This window comes from Nuphar pumila, chromosome 8 (genome assembly GCF_984573655.1).
Source record: "Nuphar pumila chromosome 8, dmNupPumi1.hap1.1, whole genome shotgun sequence".
Taxonomy (NCBI): domain Eukaryota; kingdom Viridiplantae; phylum Streptophyta; class Magnoliopsida; order Nymphaeales; family Nymphaeaceae; genus Nuphar; species Nuphar pumila.
Genome location: NC_143256.1, coordinates 19545655 through 19561850, shown reverse-complemented (window position 1 = coordinate 19561850; position 16196 = coordinate 19545655). Strand labels below are relative to the sequence as shown.

The 16196-nt window shown below is 36.4% G+C and overlaps 1 protein-coding gene across 2 annotated transcripts in view; it reads right to left on the bottom strand.

Moving 5' to 3' along the window:
- The window catches only part of LOC149829725 (putative membrane protein At3g27390), a 54612-nt gene extending 46084 nt beyond the window's left edge, over positions 1 to 8528 (bottom strand). For both annotated transcript variants that reach the window (XM_090016069.1, XM_090016070.1), the window contains exons 1-4: positions 8176 to 8528; positions 7990 to 8098; positions 7685 to 7877; positions 7445 to 7581 (exon numbers count right to left, since the gene is read on the bottom strand). In XM_090016069.1, coding sequence (XP_089872195.1) covers positions 7445 to 7581; positions 7685 to 7877; positions 7990 to 8098; positions 8176 to 8269 — 533 coding nt within the window. In that variant the 5' untranslated portion in view covers positions 8270 to 8528. The remainder of the gene's footprint in view (positions 1 to 7444; positions 7582 to 7684; positions 7878 to 7989; positions 8099 to 8175) is intronic.
- Between the last annotated feature and the right edge of the window lie 7668 nt (positions 8529 to 16196).

Here is a 16196-nt window from a genome sequence, read left to right as displayed (position 1 = left end):
TTCTCAATACGAATCCAAATTAGGTAAAAAAAGATTCTAAAATCAAGCCCAAGATGAGTAGATTAATCCAGTATTTTTATTTAGATTTTTTGGACTAATATTCGAAGAGATATCGAATTATTTCTAAAACTGGTTAAGAATAATTTATCAGTTATCTCAAACTTAGGTTTCGCAAAAAATGTTTTTGCTAAAAAATTTCTTGAGACCATAAAACCTTTGAAATCTCACTATTTTGGATTTAACCGGATCTAATAAGAGTTAACTTATGAATATTATAAAAAATAAACACGTTATGACTGAATCTAACTCGAATCAACAAATAAACCCCATTTAGACATGCTTTTCACAATCGTTTTGATGAAAAACCCATGATTCACCCTTTGCAAATCCAAATAATGTTTTCTTTATACAAGAAAACGTGTATAACAGATCTAGACATGTAAATATACTTCTGAAATAATATATTATTCATCAATGCACGCTTAATGTATATACCAAACATCTACTACGTAAATCTTACCTGAAAATTCGATAGTTTCTTTAAACAAAAAGGAAATCAGGTAATCTGATCTCTACACCACCACAACCACCAAAGGTTTTGTAGGTTTAATGGCTAGGTGTTTTTAGGAGAAGAGGAAGAAGAGGAACAAAAAGGAAAAGAAAAGAGAGAGAGAGAATTCTTCTGAAAAAATGAAAGGGGCGTGTGGGAGGGGGTATAAATAACCCTCTTACCAAGCCCTAGCCTAATTGATGAAGGACTCTCCCCTCAAAAATCGTGTGGAGGGGGAGAGGAGTCCTTTTTGAGAAGAACCCTATCTTCTAGAGTCCTTCCTCATTTATTATTTGATTTTTCTAAAAATTTTATTTAATTAGGATTCTTAAGTTTGACTATTCTACTGTAATGTCGCATATTTTTTGTACTTAAGTCGGAGAAAAATCATTTGAGCGTCGATCTTAGACAGATGCTTTTGAGTCTGGGCTTGGCCCAGATCTCATCGATAAGGTCGAGACGAGCCAATCGAAGCGTGAGAAAGAGATTTATTTTCGACCTTTAAATTCAAGCAAAATTCGAGTGAAATTCGGGTTATTTTTGGACGAATTTCAGAAGCGAAATTCAAGTTATATATCGTTAGATGCGTCTCGAAATACTGAGCGCAACGATATTTTATTTTTCTTGATTCGGGCTACGGTTGGCCTGAAAATCGCATTTTTTCAAAAATTGAGCAGTTTGTTGATTCGGATCCGGAACTGGATCAGACCGGATTTAAGGGATTTGATTCAAATTAATATGGATTTGATTCAAATTAATATGGATTTGGACACTATCCAAGACCCATATTAATCTGGATTTAATTCAGCTCAAGACCCATTTGGGTTTCTGAGATGGATTTAGATTTTGGATCCAGATCCAAATCAATGCCTTTAAATTCATCAAAAACCTTTAAATTGGGGTTTATTAATATTAAGAAGCCTCCTAAGTTAATTTGGTAATTTTTGGAAGCCTCTGAAAATTTATTTAATAATTAACATCAAATAATTAATTAATTAAATATAACTCCGAAAATTTATTTTGACATTTGTTTAGGACTCTTATAAGAGCCCTTGAACACTTCTAGAAAGATCTAAGAAGGTTTGAGAAGCAAGGAGTTCCAAATAAAATAAAGTTTTGAAAAGTCAACTTAAGAGTTCCGAAATTTTCGGAAAACCCTTAGAAGAGGAGTTTTTAGAAGAGAGAACTCTCTCTTCTCCAGCCCATTTAGAATGAGCTTCTCCAGCCCATTTAGAATGGGCTGGAGAAGGGGGGGCGTTCCCCCCCCCCCCACTTATTAGCTTATAAATACAAAAAAAAATAGAGAAAGAAAAAGGAAAAAGAGAGGAAGAGAGAGAAAAAGGGAGAGGGAAAAGGAGAGGAAAAGAGAGGAAGAAGAAGAAGAGGGCTTTCTTCTTCAATTATTCGTAGTTTCCACCATTGATTTTGTTCTTTTTCTCGATTCACGCAAAGGTACAGGTCTCCTCTTTTAGATTCAAGTGAGAAATCGAATGCCTGTTCGATTTTATGCAATATCTTGGATGGTAATACATGGAAAAACGTCTATATGGCTGATTTCTCAAAAACGCATCCATGGATCTTCCTCCATGGCTGAATTCTTGTTTTTCTTTCATCTTTTTCATGGAAAAAAATTGTACATGTTATAACAAAATTTTTATTGATGAAGGAGTGGTTCTTTTAGAACCCTCTTTGATGAATATCGATTTCTATGGATGGATCATGGTATGGACTAAGTATATGCATGATAATATATGTTGAAATCATGTTGTATGTAATTATTGAAAACATTGAATATATATGCATTCTTGAATGAGTATTTTCAAGTAAGCTTATGGCTCATATGATATTTCTGGACATGTATAGGTTTTAATTTGTTTTGGTAAGCATATGTGAACATGAACATGTTTACAACATTTTTTTATTATTATTCATGTAACTATGCATAGTTCACGCATAGCTCAAAGAAAGAAATTCATATATGTGTTGTTGTGGGGCAGTTGGCCCAAGCCGGCTGGGCTAGGGCTGACCCAGCCGACTGTACAAAAAAAAAACAGTTATGAAAATGTTGGGCCCAGCCGACCTGCAGTCGGCTGAGCCGTGGGCAATCAGCCCCGGCCGATTGGGTTGGTTGGGCTAGGAAACTGACCCAGCCGATTGGGTCGGCTGGGTGGGTTTGGCAGCGTGCCAAACCCAGCCGACTAGGTCGGCTGGGTCACGTATATAAAAAAAATATATGTGGGTGCTGGATTCTTGTTTTACAAAAAAAAAATTTATTATATGTTGTGTCTTTGTAAATTTCCAGATTTCGCCCGTGGTGAATGCTTCGGCTATGTGCATGCTAGAAACTGATTGTGCATGCTTATGATTGATTAATTTTGGGTGACTAATATTTAAATGCAATGTTAATTACATGTGTATTTTCGTGAGCATGTGCAAATCTGAAATTTTAGATTTATGTTGCATATGTATAATTGCATAAGTAGCCACATGTTTAAGTGAAGAGATTCATGAATGAAACCTTGCATGTGACGTGACCATGTGAATTAAAGCATGCATTTGACATAAATATACGCATTAAATGAAATTATGCATTGACATGAATTTGGGTATTGAGTGAGAGCATGCAATGAATATGTACATTCAATGAAATCATGCAATTGACATGAATGTGCGAATCGAATGAAAGCATGCAATGAATATGAAGTTGTGAACTTATGCACATGCATATGCATATTATGATTTTATGCACATCTTTAAATGGTATATATGAATGTGCATTATGAAGCATTCAAAAGTAATACATTGTGGTATATTATTCACGATTTTTGCATATGATGCATCGATGATCGAAATGAGTCATCGCAGGCCTCGAGAGTCTCGAGTTTTGGTTTGCTCCTTTGTTATTTATCTAAATGCATCGCAAAAATCACATTAATGTTGTTGCATTGTATTGCACTGTTCTATGTTTTTCCGAGGGCGGTGGTCTCGTGATGGTTTTCGCAGGGGAATATACGGATCTTGTGCCTTTGCTTTTGCATGCGAAATTGCAAATTAAATAATTGACCTTTAATATCAAGCTAAAGATAAAAGAACAGTATAATATACGTTCTGAGATCTCCCGTAGTTAGAATGAGAATCTTAGAGTTTCGGTTTTGGGAGACCACGAGGATACAAAAACTCCATGTGCATTATTGATTACCTCTGAACACGATATTGAAGTTCTTTCTCCTGACCACGGTTTTAGGGAGTCCACCACTATAACTGGGGGTGGTGAGTAGACACAGTTGTTGTTTTGGTATACCAAGAAAGTGACACTATTGGATGTAGAGGTCCTTAGTGTCTCGACATTAGATGAGGAGGTCTAATATTCCGAAGGTGATTTGATCGAGAGCTAAGTTTGAAACCTAATAATAAAATACAACTTGTGTGTTAAGTTACCCTGGGAACCCTACTTGACCTCGAAAAATTTTACTTGTTTGGTATATCAACGGGCAACGGTAATAAAAAGAACTTAAATTGTGTGCATTCTAATAGGGGCATGCATATAATAGGAGAACTTGATCAAAGATAATAAAGTATTCATGCATTGCATTGAAATCATACATATCTCTGTTATGCATTAGATCATGAATATTTACTTGTTTCTCTACTTGACCTGTATGATTGAATGCATGATATTATATCTTGTTGCATGCTGAATGTTCTAAATGCTTATTTAAACCATGTTCTTATTGCAATAGTATTCCTCTAAGTTATTGAATGAATCTTATTTGTATTCTTTATACTCATTTATTTCATTAGAGAGATTCGTACACAGAATTACTCGAATTTCTGACACAATATTTTTTTTGTTTTTCATAGCTTCAGAGGATCAGTGAAGTGACTCGCTTCTGAGAGAGCTACGAGTGTTACACGTTTACTAGACAACTTCATAGGTGGACAACGTGACTCTGTTTTTCTTTCCTTTGCACTCTGATTTTTCTTATGCACTTGTCTCGAGACTACTTTTCTTACTTAATTAATAAAATTTGGCTTGCTATGGGCGGATGATGAATGTAAGATCCCTGGTAGTTTGTTTAGTTATCCAATTGTGAATGGAATTGTAAAGGCTCCGGGTGTCTGAAAAGATTTCCGCAAAGTTTAAAAAAAACGCATTTTTAAGGGGTATGAGTTGAGGTCGTTACATCTACAACTAACCACTAACAATTCTAACTAAATTTTTATCTATTCAAGAGGTGTGGGATGTCCCACCCTCTTTAATATCTTGATTAATAATTTAATTAAATTTTCTAATTAAAATCTTAATTGTTTTTTTATTTATTCATTTATTTATCTAAATTAAAACTAGATAAGATTTTAACTCATATGGACTCTGGGATCCAAATGGAGTCCACATAGGACGTCCCCTATGAGGGTCCAATCCATTACCATTGGATCCAATTAATATTCTAAATTAGATTCAATCCAAATACCACCTCAGATCCAATACCACCTCAGATCCATATTGGATCCAAATGCCAAATTTAGATCCAAAACCAAGGTTTAAGATCTAACACCACTCTTGTTTAGTCCTCATACTTTAGCTTTTACAATTATTTTTGCAATATTCTTCATAATTGGAGACAAAAATTAATAATTAATTGAAATCAAGAAAATTAAGAATTCGGAATATTGTTATAGATGCACCAATAATTCATCATTTATTTACTTTAATTACCAAAGAAAAAATCTCGGGTTTTACACATTCTCTCTATTGTAAAGAATGTCTAAGAATTTTGTGAATTAATACAATCATATTTTTTACTTTTGGCTCTCTTGTGAAGTGTTATTATGTATCTCCTTTGTGGGATTGTATTTGGTTCCATTAGTGACCACTTTGTGTTTGTGATTTCTTGTAGCCCTTAGTGGCCATCTATTGTAATTTTGTTTATTTCATTTCAGAATACCCCACCCTGATGGTTTGAGCAACTAGGTTTCAAGAAACAAATAATAGTCCTGTGAGCATAAGGTCCACAATCCTCAAAGAAGCAGAAAATTAATAAGAATTACATCAATACAGGAAAAATTCAACCAATTCTGAAAGAGACACCAGGATGATTTAATATTTATTGATAACTGAGCACAAAGCCATGCAGAACTAGATTTGGATTTTGCTGTTAATGAGTTATTGAATCATCCAATGCTTTTCCAATGATGGATGAACATGATATAAATATAACTCTTTTAATTAAATCCAAGAAGGTACTGCTAATGAAATCTCTAGATCTAATCCAAGCTGGCATCCAGCTGAAAGCAGTAGTCTCTATCTAGCCAATGACAGCAGACCACGGCTTGAGAAAAAAATTGCATGTTCAAGAAAAAAGTCCCTAATTTGAAGGTAAGCAGGAAAAATGCCCCACAATTGTCTAACCAAGATGATATGACAGATATACAATTATGCAAGTACATGCTGCTAAGAAAAACAAAATTACCCGTATCAGGCCATGATTTCATCCCATTTGATTTCAAGAAATATGTTCACACTTTTAGATAACTTCCCTTAAATACATTTGCTTTCACTACTAAGCATCTATGAGGCACTCTTGCTCATGAATTACTAACAGAAACATCAACTAGATCATAATGAGCGCCTTCCTGATGTTTTCCAGTGCCAAAGATTTGACTAATAGGTTGAATAAGATAGATGGGCTGGTTAGAGTTGTTGCACTATCCCTACCAAGGGATCTCCAATGCAAGCCCCCTCGGGGACTGTCCCCCAGCCATAGTGACAAATCTCATGAGATTTATGAAAATCTCATGAAAATATCACGAGAAATTACCTGAAAGTTAAAAATGGTAATTTCTTGTGATATTTTCATTTTCTCATGAGTTTTTCGTCAAAACATAAATATTGCATTTAAAAATGCGATATTTATGTTTGTATTGGCTATTTATCATGAAAAAACCATGTGATTTTATTTTTAAATATTTGCATTTATATTTCATTATAAAAAAATTTATTTTTTATTGCCGAGATTTTACCAAAAAATGCAAGTTTTTCAAAAAAAATCAAATTCTCGCTAGTTTTTGGCTGTCGATATTTTGCCATTTTTAACTTTTGTCACTATGCCCCCAGCTTGACCATTGAGAAGAAAAAGGGATTCATGAATAAAGACTTGACTTCGGGCATGTTTGTAATGCCCTGTCATTCTTTGATTCTCTTAAGATGTGATTTTAAATCACAATCACCACACTTTCTCAAGGTTAGTGAAGCATGAAAAAAGTACATGTGATTGTAATTGTCAGTTGTGATTGTTTTTGCCTTGAATCTTGTGAAAGTTGGTCATGAGATTGACCTTGTGACCAACAATCCCAGCTTGTACCTTCTCAGTTGTGATTATTCATCCTCACCTGTGACCAAAGCAAACATGCCCAACCAAATTTCTTCGAGAATTTGCCATTTACCACTACATTGTTAATGCAGAAAACAAATTCATGATGACACCCATTGCAGAAATCTATACTGAATCATGATTTTCCGGCACAAAAACACCTTTTGAGTCAAAATTTTGGGTACATTGTTGGCCGTTGATATTTTAAACCACTAAAAAGCCTTCTTGCATGTTACAAAAATGCAATCCAAAAGCCCTTTTCTACCAAACAAACTATGTACACCAATATGTAGGGTATGATTTATGAAAAAAGTTCAAAGAAAATGAAAAAATGGTGATTTCAACTCAATACTATGGTACCTTCAATAGCAACAAATACTTACCACATACGCACATATATGTATGTATGAATGTCAGTCACTGGAGATTAAGGGATCAACTTATTATGCCCAAAAATCATGGTGGATCCATACGCAACATGTTCAAAAGCTATTGGAAATCAAGATGCTTGAAATAAACCGACCTTATATCTAGTGGCTTCCCATCTGGAGGTTCGTGAGTAATCAAGTCATCCATGATTGAGAAGTAGGAGTGGAAGCATACGTCCGCAAAATCCCGCACCACAGTAAAGCTCCCTTTCACCGAACTGCATGTACCATCCTACAAACCTCTGAAAATCGTAAAAATTTCCAAACAAGAAAAGAAAAGAAAGAACACATGGGGGGCACATGAGTACAAAGAAGAAAAAAGATTGCCTACATACAATCAGACAGTGGATGAATTCATCATTTTTCCCTTGCCCAACAGCCTCAAATGTAGCTACCAACGGAGATAAAAAGCCGTACCCGGCACCAGCCAGAACACTACCAATTATACCTGCTAATGGCCAAAGAACCCATAGAACAATCATGCAGAGGCACAATCCTGTCTTCAGAACTGGTCCTAGCAGTTTGCTTCTGCATTAATAGAAAAACCAAAGTTATATCTACTTTAATTCTTTTCTTCTTCTTTCTCTGCACATGCATACCATTTATAAAGACATGTATGCACATATATGGAAAGGATTACCTAATTGTGCAGTAGCAAGTCCAAAAGGCATGAGCAGGCCATAGGCCCAAGATGATCCCGGAGTTACCAATTGTCATGATAAGGCATATTACCGGGCAAAAGATCACACCTGAGGAGCAAACTCCATCTCAAATCGCATTCGTGAAAAATAAAGGAAACCATGAAGAAAGGAAGATGAGTATTCACCTTTTATCACGCCAAGAAGAAGCAAACCCACAAAGAATGGCAAGAAGTACAAGAGGCTACACAGACCAGACCAAAAACCCGTTGGGGGATCCATATCTTCACCGAAGCACTCGAAGGGAGGGAGCTATCAAATACCCATCTCTTGATTTTGTTGGTTTCTTGGTTTTCTTTTGCGCATACTCTTCTTCTTCTGCTGCTTCTTATTACTGTTCAGATCTGAAGAGTATTTGTGTTGGTTTTGGTTTTGGTTTTACTGCCAGGGATGGGAGGCTTCAAAAGGAGAGAAAAAGTGTGGCGAAGTGAAGGGGAATGAGTGGGGCCTACGATTTCTTCTGAATTGGGCTGGCAAAGTTGAACCAACGAGAGAGAGAGAGAGAGAGAGAGAGAGAGAGGAATATATGCGACAGACCAGAAGAATGGGAAGGGCGTGTTGCGGTGTTGGTGGGGTAGCGTGGTCTCTGGAGGAGTGTGACGGCTGATAAAACTGTTCCCTCTCTTTATTTTTTAGTCTTTCAAAGACCATTAGTGGTAACTTTCTAAGGCGAGGGAAAGTCTTAAGAGTTTTACGTTGTTATGAGGTGGTTTTTTTCGGAGTAAAAATTAAAAGAGAGAGAAAAAAGAACGCCTGGTTGATAAAATAGGTGCCCACCAGAAAGTATGTCGAGCTTTGACCACATGACAAGGTATGACCTCCTTGAGTTTCGAACCATGATCATCTTGTATCAGACGACGAACCCTGGTCGCCCTTAACCTAAAAGGCGAAGCCCTTGTGGACTAACAAGATAGAATGTGTGTCATTCATTTTTTTAGATAATGTCATGTGTTCTGTGTTTCTGAAAAAGTATGAAAATTTTCTGATATATAAAATTAGGAGATATTAAAATAAAAATAAAAGACAAAAACACACTTTAAAGCAAGGTAAATATAAAGAACGTTTTGTAATCATGGTAAAACAATACATTAAGGTGGTTTTTTGAAATTATCACATTGTTTATCAAGATGTTAGCATTTTACGTAGGGCTCATTCGTTTCATTCAGTTTTCATGACAAAACACAGATTTGACATCTCTGTCTTACTTTTCACAGTAGGTGAGATAAACATCCAAACATCATGGTACGAAAGACAAGGATCAAGTTGGCACTTGCAAAATCTCGGCAATGGAACATGAATAGGTTAAATCTTGAAATTAACCTGCCTTGGTGAAATTGATATTCAATTGTTGCAGAAAAAATGTTTGTTCTAGAAAGAGCAGAGTAACTGGTCGTTTGCAGACCTGATTAAAAGACACCATTCACAAAAAAAAAGGAATGTGTACTACCACTGAGCTGTGGTGGGGAAGGATTTTTTGTCCTGGTTTTGAATCGTTCAGTATAACAACTTAACTCGAATTAAAGCCAATTAGTTATATATTTGGTCTAAACCCTGCTAGGAACAACTTGGACTCGATCCGATGAACTTCTGAGTGAATAACTTTTTCCTTGATTATTAAAAAAAATTGAAACAAAGATAAAGTTGGGTCGTTTGGAAGGAAAAGTGGGGGTGGGGTTTGGTACTTTGCCAGTTTTGGATTGCATTTATTAGCTGTGTGACTGTCTTACGGCCTGTTTGGAATCTCGGCACCTGGACGGGCGATCATGCATTTGGTGTTCCCGAGGCAAAATCTTGGTCAAACGCTTATGATGGTCCCGTTTGGAATCTCCATTTATGCATTTGGCATGGGAAGTGAGGCCCCTTCCTCCTTTGTATTTAAAGGATGAATTTGGCAGCTGGCAAAGCAGCTGCTGCATAAACTCCATAAACGCCCATCCCAGCTACCTATCCCAAACAGGCCTTTAAATTTGCTGGACGAGAAACACAAAAGAACAGCCAAAAAGTGCTACCCTCCTGAGCTGGACCTGTCAAGAGGCCAATAATACTTGGGCCTGAGGGGCCCCTGGGCCAAAAAAAAATTTAGAGACCCATTTTTAATAGGGATTTCATTTTCAATAGGAGCTCAAAAAAATTGGAGGCGAGATATTGCCCTCGGACTTCTACTATTAATAGGAGGCCTATTTTTAGGGAGTTCATTTTTAATAGAGGCTCAAAAAAATTTGAAGCCCTGCCCCAGAAGGGAGCCCATTTTTTCCCTCCACCTCAGGCCCCATAAAACACAGGTACGGCCCTGCTACCCTCTGTGTGGATTTAATCCTCAAACCAGCTTTCATGTTTGATCCGGGGAAGGTAAGTTGTCTAGTTTAAGGCATTTTATTTCTTTCCTGCTTTAACTTGCCTAGTTTAAGGCATACTTGTTTGCTGTACTCTTTCTCTTTTCTGCTTCAAATGACAAGAACGCCTTTTGCTTTCAACTGCACTTGCCTTTTGCTTGCAGTCTCACAAGGGTTCTGGATATCATGAATTTCTTTTTTGAAATACAGGTCTAACCTAAAATCTAGTCGACTAATAATTGGATCGATAGAGGTGCACAATCTTGACCTAAGGTTCTGAGCTTTGAATTACACTAAAACGCTTCTGAGACCAAATTTGGCAAAACGTTTAATACAGAAACAACACTTGTGCCTTGGCTTGGATTCTGCCCCTGTTTGGCGACTGCTTTAAGTACCAAACAAAACAGGTGTTACATTTTGTGTTGGTGTTTTACTTTGACATTGTAACCCACCATTTTACCTTATCTACTCTCAATGGGAAACTGGTCTTCAAGGGAAATGAATTTCAAAGGAGTTGTGTGCTCCCTCTATTGTTTGGAAGCATAAGTAGCGGATTCAGGATTTCACCCCTTGCGCAAGCCGGAGCTTTATGCTGCTAGGACAGCGATCATAACTACGTCTGTCAGAGCTGTCCCCACTAGGTCTCTGATCCTGGGGGTGGTTTCTTCTTGTAAATATCAAAAATAAAAAAACTACTGGTTCCTCACCATGTTTGGAGTATGTATTTTAAAAATTGAGTAACAAAAAATGAAGAGAAAAGTTAAATCAGATGTAAATGCATCATTGACACTTAAATTTCTTTGACAGATAAGTCACATTTAAATTAAACATAAATATTAATTAAACCCGCTCATTCTCAAGTATTCTAAAATAAGCATGAAAGTATGAACATAAAAATAAAAGTTCATTACAATGAAGTATCACTTTATTTAAAAAGTCTATCTTAAAAAAAAAATCATATAATTTAGTCTTCATTTATTTCCATCATTCTAAGGATCTATCTGTGCTTCATGCCTGTAGGCAAAGATAGGAATACATTTGCCAAGTGTTTATTTTCAAAAATAAAAAAAATATCATAAAACACTGTCTTCTCAAGACTTAATGTGCATAATTACTTTATCACATTTTATTGCAGAGTAAATTTAACATTGTTGGCAATTGCTTTTGACGAACTCTGAATAGATGAAGATAATGGAGTTAACCCATACTTTGGATTCTTCCTTATCTTACTTTTTTTATTTCTTACCATTTTACTTTGAAAAATTGGCTGAAAAGATCTAGTTCAAGGGGAGTTATCCACAATAGGCATGGATTTTTCGAGTGTAACAATCAATGTTCAAATTTTGAATGGGTGACTGCCTTAAATTAGTGAAACCATTGCCAAAGGATATAACAGTTTTCCTACAATGATGCAAAGTCGTGTGTGGTTGGCAATACTCTTGTCAGGAAGATATTGCACTTCAGGTTTAGTTTGTGTTCATGTATTAAATATTAATTGAATCATACAATTACATTGAGAAACTCAATAAGGTAATATTGATGTACCTTTATATGTGTAGGACTGAAATCCTACCGATCTTTTATTTGAAGAGATTTTAGAAAAATATTTCTTTAGAAAACTAACTTCTTTTCAAAGAGATGTGGGTTTAGCATTGATATAAGGTCAAACAGTTCATCTCCAAATGGTGAGGGATAATTGGACCCAGGTTGAGATTTTTCTGAGAAAGTGATCTTCCGAAGCTTCTTTGAGTGGTAGACCCACCCATCTGGATCCAAAGTGGCCCAATCTGTATCTAAATCCAAATCAGAGCTAAACCTCTTATCTGGCACCAATCTAAGTGGGTCAGGACTTGGTTCAAATCCAAATTTGACACAATCCAGACCCAAAACCAGTAGATCGAAGCTAGACCTCTTATATGTCACCGATCTAAATGGATTTAGATATGATCTTACTTAGATTCGACCCGATTCAGATCTAGATCCAGTAAATTGAAGCTAGATCTCTCACTTGGTGTCGATCTATATGGGTTTGGATCCAATTTAGATCTGGTCTTAATCCAAATCTGATCCATTATGAATCTACACCAGACCCATGGTCTAGAGCTGGTTTGGATTAGTGTCAGACCCATGGTCTAGAGTTGATATGAATCAGTGCCATATTAAAGAAATGGACTTGATCCGATCATGACCATACCTTAGATTTAGCACTCATCTCTTGGATCAGATCCAGACTTCGATCAAGAACTGATCCAAGTCTGATTTGACCTAGCTGGATCAGTGCTATATAGTGGATCTTGTGTCGATTGATCAGTCCCAATGCTCTTGTATGGCATTGATCCCGATCAACCCAAATCTTCGATCTTGAGCAGAGTATGGGCGAGAAACCTATAAATACACTCCCCACTTCATTTTAAAAACATCTTGAGATCCTTTCTACTTGAATATGTGTGCTTTGATGGAGAATTGGGAGCATCCACCTTCTTCCTTCTCTTCCTTCACATCTAGGAGTGGCCCCTCCAGGTAACTTTTTTTCTAAGCTAGATATCTTATCTAGGTAGCTTTCCTTGGTAGTTTTCCTAGGTTTTGGACTCGATTTCCCACTTGGTTGACCACCAAGCTTGTAAAATATGAAAGAGTGTTTAACACTCTTCCTACCTAGGATAGTTTACTTCTTTGCTTCTTTCTTGCTTTCTAAAGTAGTTTTTCTATGAGGAATGACATTCTTGCATAGGAATCTCGACAAGAGCAAGGAGACTTTGTTGGCTCATAGAGCAAGGGCTAGGGCTCGCTAGAAGCCCGAGTAAGTATTCTCTCTCCTCTTATTCTTTAATGTTATTTTTCCTATGATTTTTTTTCTTACACACTTTACTAACTTGCACACACTTGTTTTTTGTTTGTTTGAACCTTGGTGGGTTTATCACTATAGGCTTACTTCATAGGTGCTTGAAGAAGCTTTGGAGGATTACCTTCTTAGAAAAATCTCAACCTTGGTTAGATTATCCATCAGCACTTGGGGAGGAGCGGTCTAACCTCATACTAGTGCGGACCCCATATCTCTTTGAAAAGAACTCAGTTTTCTAAAGAAATATTTTTCTATAATCTCTTTTCAAATAAAAGATTTTCAAAGGTAGGATTTTAGTCATACGATTCATTTTTGGCATGCTCGGTAGGACCCACTATTTTATTGTTGAGATTTTCTTAGGAATTTGACTTTTTTGAGCTTTTCTTTGAGCATCAACACATTGTTGGGGCATTGCATTGCATGGCATGTAGATCATAGAAAAATATTTGTCTGCCCCCGACGATCTTTCAAAAACTTGTTTGAAGACAATATGTGCATTGTGTTTGCGCTCTTTCCTCTTTTATCCTACTTCCTAGGTTAAGGCCATTTCATTTTCTTTTGTTCTTGTTTTCAAAATCCCTTGTCCTATTTCTTGGATTGGAAGATCTCCTTCCTTGTACTAGGAGCATTAGTTTAGGTATATTGGCAGGTGACCAAGGAGTTGGAATTGTTTCACACATACTAGAAGCATTAGCTTGGGTATATAGTGGACATCTGATAGGTCGCCTCTTTACCTATAAAACCCCAAAGTGAGCCTGCATGAAAGCCTATTAACTAAGATACCCTGGTTTTTGAAGTTGTGTGCAAGGTGATATTGTTTGCCATCGTAAACCATGGGCAGATCTAAGAAAGGGGTTATCGGAGAATCGACTAGTGATGTCAAGTTCTTAGTTGAAGAGCCTAGGATGGATGAACAAGTCTAAGATCCAATGTCATATAGGGTACTCACAATAGCTCAAAAAGCCTTAGTTTTGAGATATGAAATTCATGAGGTCCAAGAGGAAGAAAGGGACCCGAATGACCAGGATACGGGGGGAATCTCCAAATGAGAAAGAGGATGGCAATACCTAGGAAAGTGAGGGAGAGAAAATACATGAGAAAAAAATCTCAGGAAAAGGAAATCAAGAAAAAGAAAAGAAAATCCTAGAAAAGAAGAGGGAAGATTCATCTTACGACTCTCTGGTGAAAGTTAAGAGGAGATTATGAGAAAATCAAAATCTCATAGATCCGAGAAAAGAAAGGAAAATAAAAGAATGAGGAAAAATGTGAGAAAACCTAAGAAGAAGAAAAGGGGTTCATTTTATGACTCTTCTAGTGAGGAAGAAGAGGAAATTTGTGGGAAAAAGATACAAACAAGCAAGAAAAGGACAAGGAGGCTGAAAAGGAAGAAAGAAAATTAAAAAAAATATCCAAGAAGAGATATTCCTCAAATGAGGATGATTCCTTCAGTGAAAGTGATTAGGAGAATTACATTAAACCAAAATCCCACATGTCCAAAAGAAGAGAACCTAAGAAAGATAAGATGAGAAAGAAGAAAATGACATAGAAGGTTTATGATTCATCTAACGATGAAAGTCCGTCCAATGATGAGAAAGAAGCCTATATTCCTAAGAAAAGCAATTCTCATTCCAAATCTCATAGAAAAATCTATGACTTAGATAGGGACATAAAGGGATAGCAAGGAAATGAGAAAATCTCAAAAGACCAATGTCAGGTGATGAAGAAACTGACTGTGTCCCAAGAAAATCCAAATATCAGAGGAAAAGCTATAAGTCTGACAAGGACATTAAGAAATTCAAAAAAAGAAAAGAAGGTGGACAAGAAATACTGATCAAAGTGAGCCCAAGGCATCCATTCCCAAGGTCAATGTCACCTATCGCCAAAATAACAAATGACAATAATCAGTTTAACCGTGAAAATCAAAATGGTGCAATAACAATCAATATCGCGACTGAGGAGGAGGTTGCAATGGTCATAACAATTGGAACAACAAAAATCAACAGCAACAATCAAATAACCAACCACCACTTTCTCCCTTGACATGCCAAGCCTGTGGTAAAGTTGGCCACAACGCCCTTCAATGCCGCTCTTATCGATTCCAAAAGGAACCCACGACAACAGAAGTTTATCACACTACCCCATCTCAGATCTTTAATGATGGAGCATGGTACCTAGGTTCTAGAGCTTCACACCATGTTACGGCCAATCTCAATAACTTGTTCATTCAGTCAGACTATCAAGGTAGTGATTCAGTTCACATGGGTAATGGTACAGGTTTGGATATTCATCATATTGGGAGTTCTTTTGTTAATTTTGGTAAATTCAACTTTATGATGCATGATGTTCTACATGTTCCAGACATTACTAAGAATCTTTTATCTTCATCGTTTTTTCAAGAATAATGATGTCTACTTTGAATTTCACCTAGATTTTTACTATGTGAAGGATTGCATGCTGAGAATGCTAGTGGCTCAGGGAACAAGTAATAATGGACTTTACAAAATCAAATTTTTACAGTCCAATCTGGGCAATAAGGAAGTGAATGTTGGAGAATGCACCACCATAGATCAGTGACATGAATGCATTGGTCATCTGGTCATGCGAGTAGTACTTCATCTTGTCAAGAAGTTTGGTCTTCCTTTTAGTGATGTTCTAGAAGTAGTGTTTGTGAAGCATGTCAACAAGGCAAAAGTCACACTTTGCCATTTGAGTCTTCTTCTTATAAAGTGTTTGGACCTCTTGATTTAATTTTCTTAAATGTGTGGGGACCTGCCCCAATCACTTCTTCTAGAGGTTTTAGGTATTATGTGCACTTTATTGATACTTATTCCAAATTTAAGTGGATTTATGTGTTATAAAAAAATTTGATGTGCTAGATGTTTTTTGAGTTTTTCAAAACTCTTGTTGAGAATATTTGTGGTTGATCCATCAAGTCACTTCAAAGCGATTGGGGTGGTGAATATCACTCAGTGTT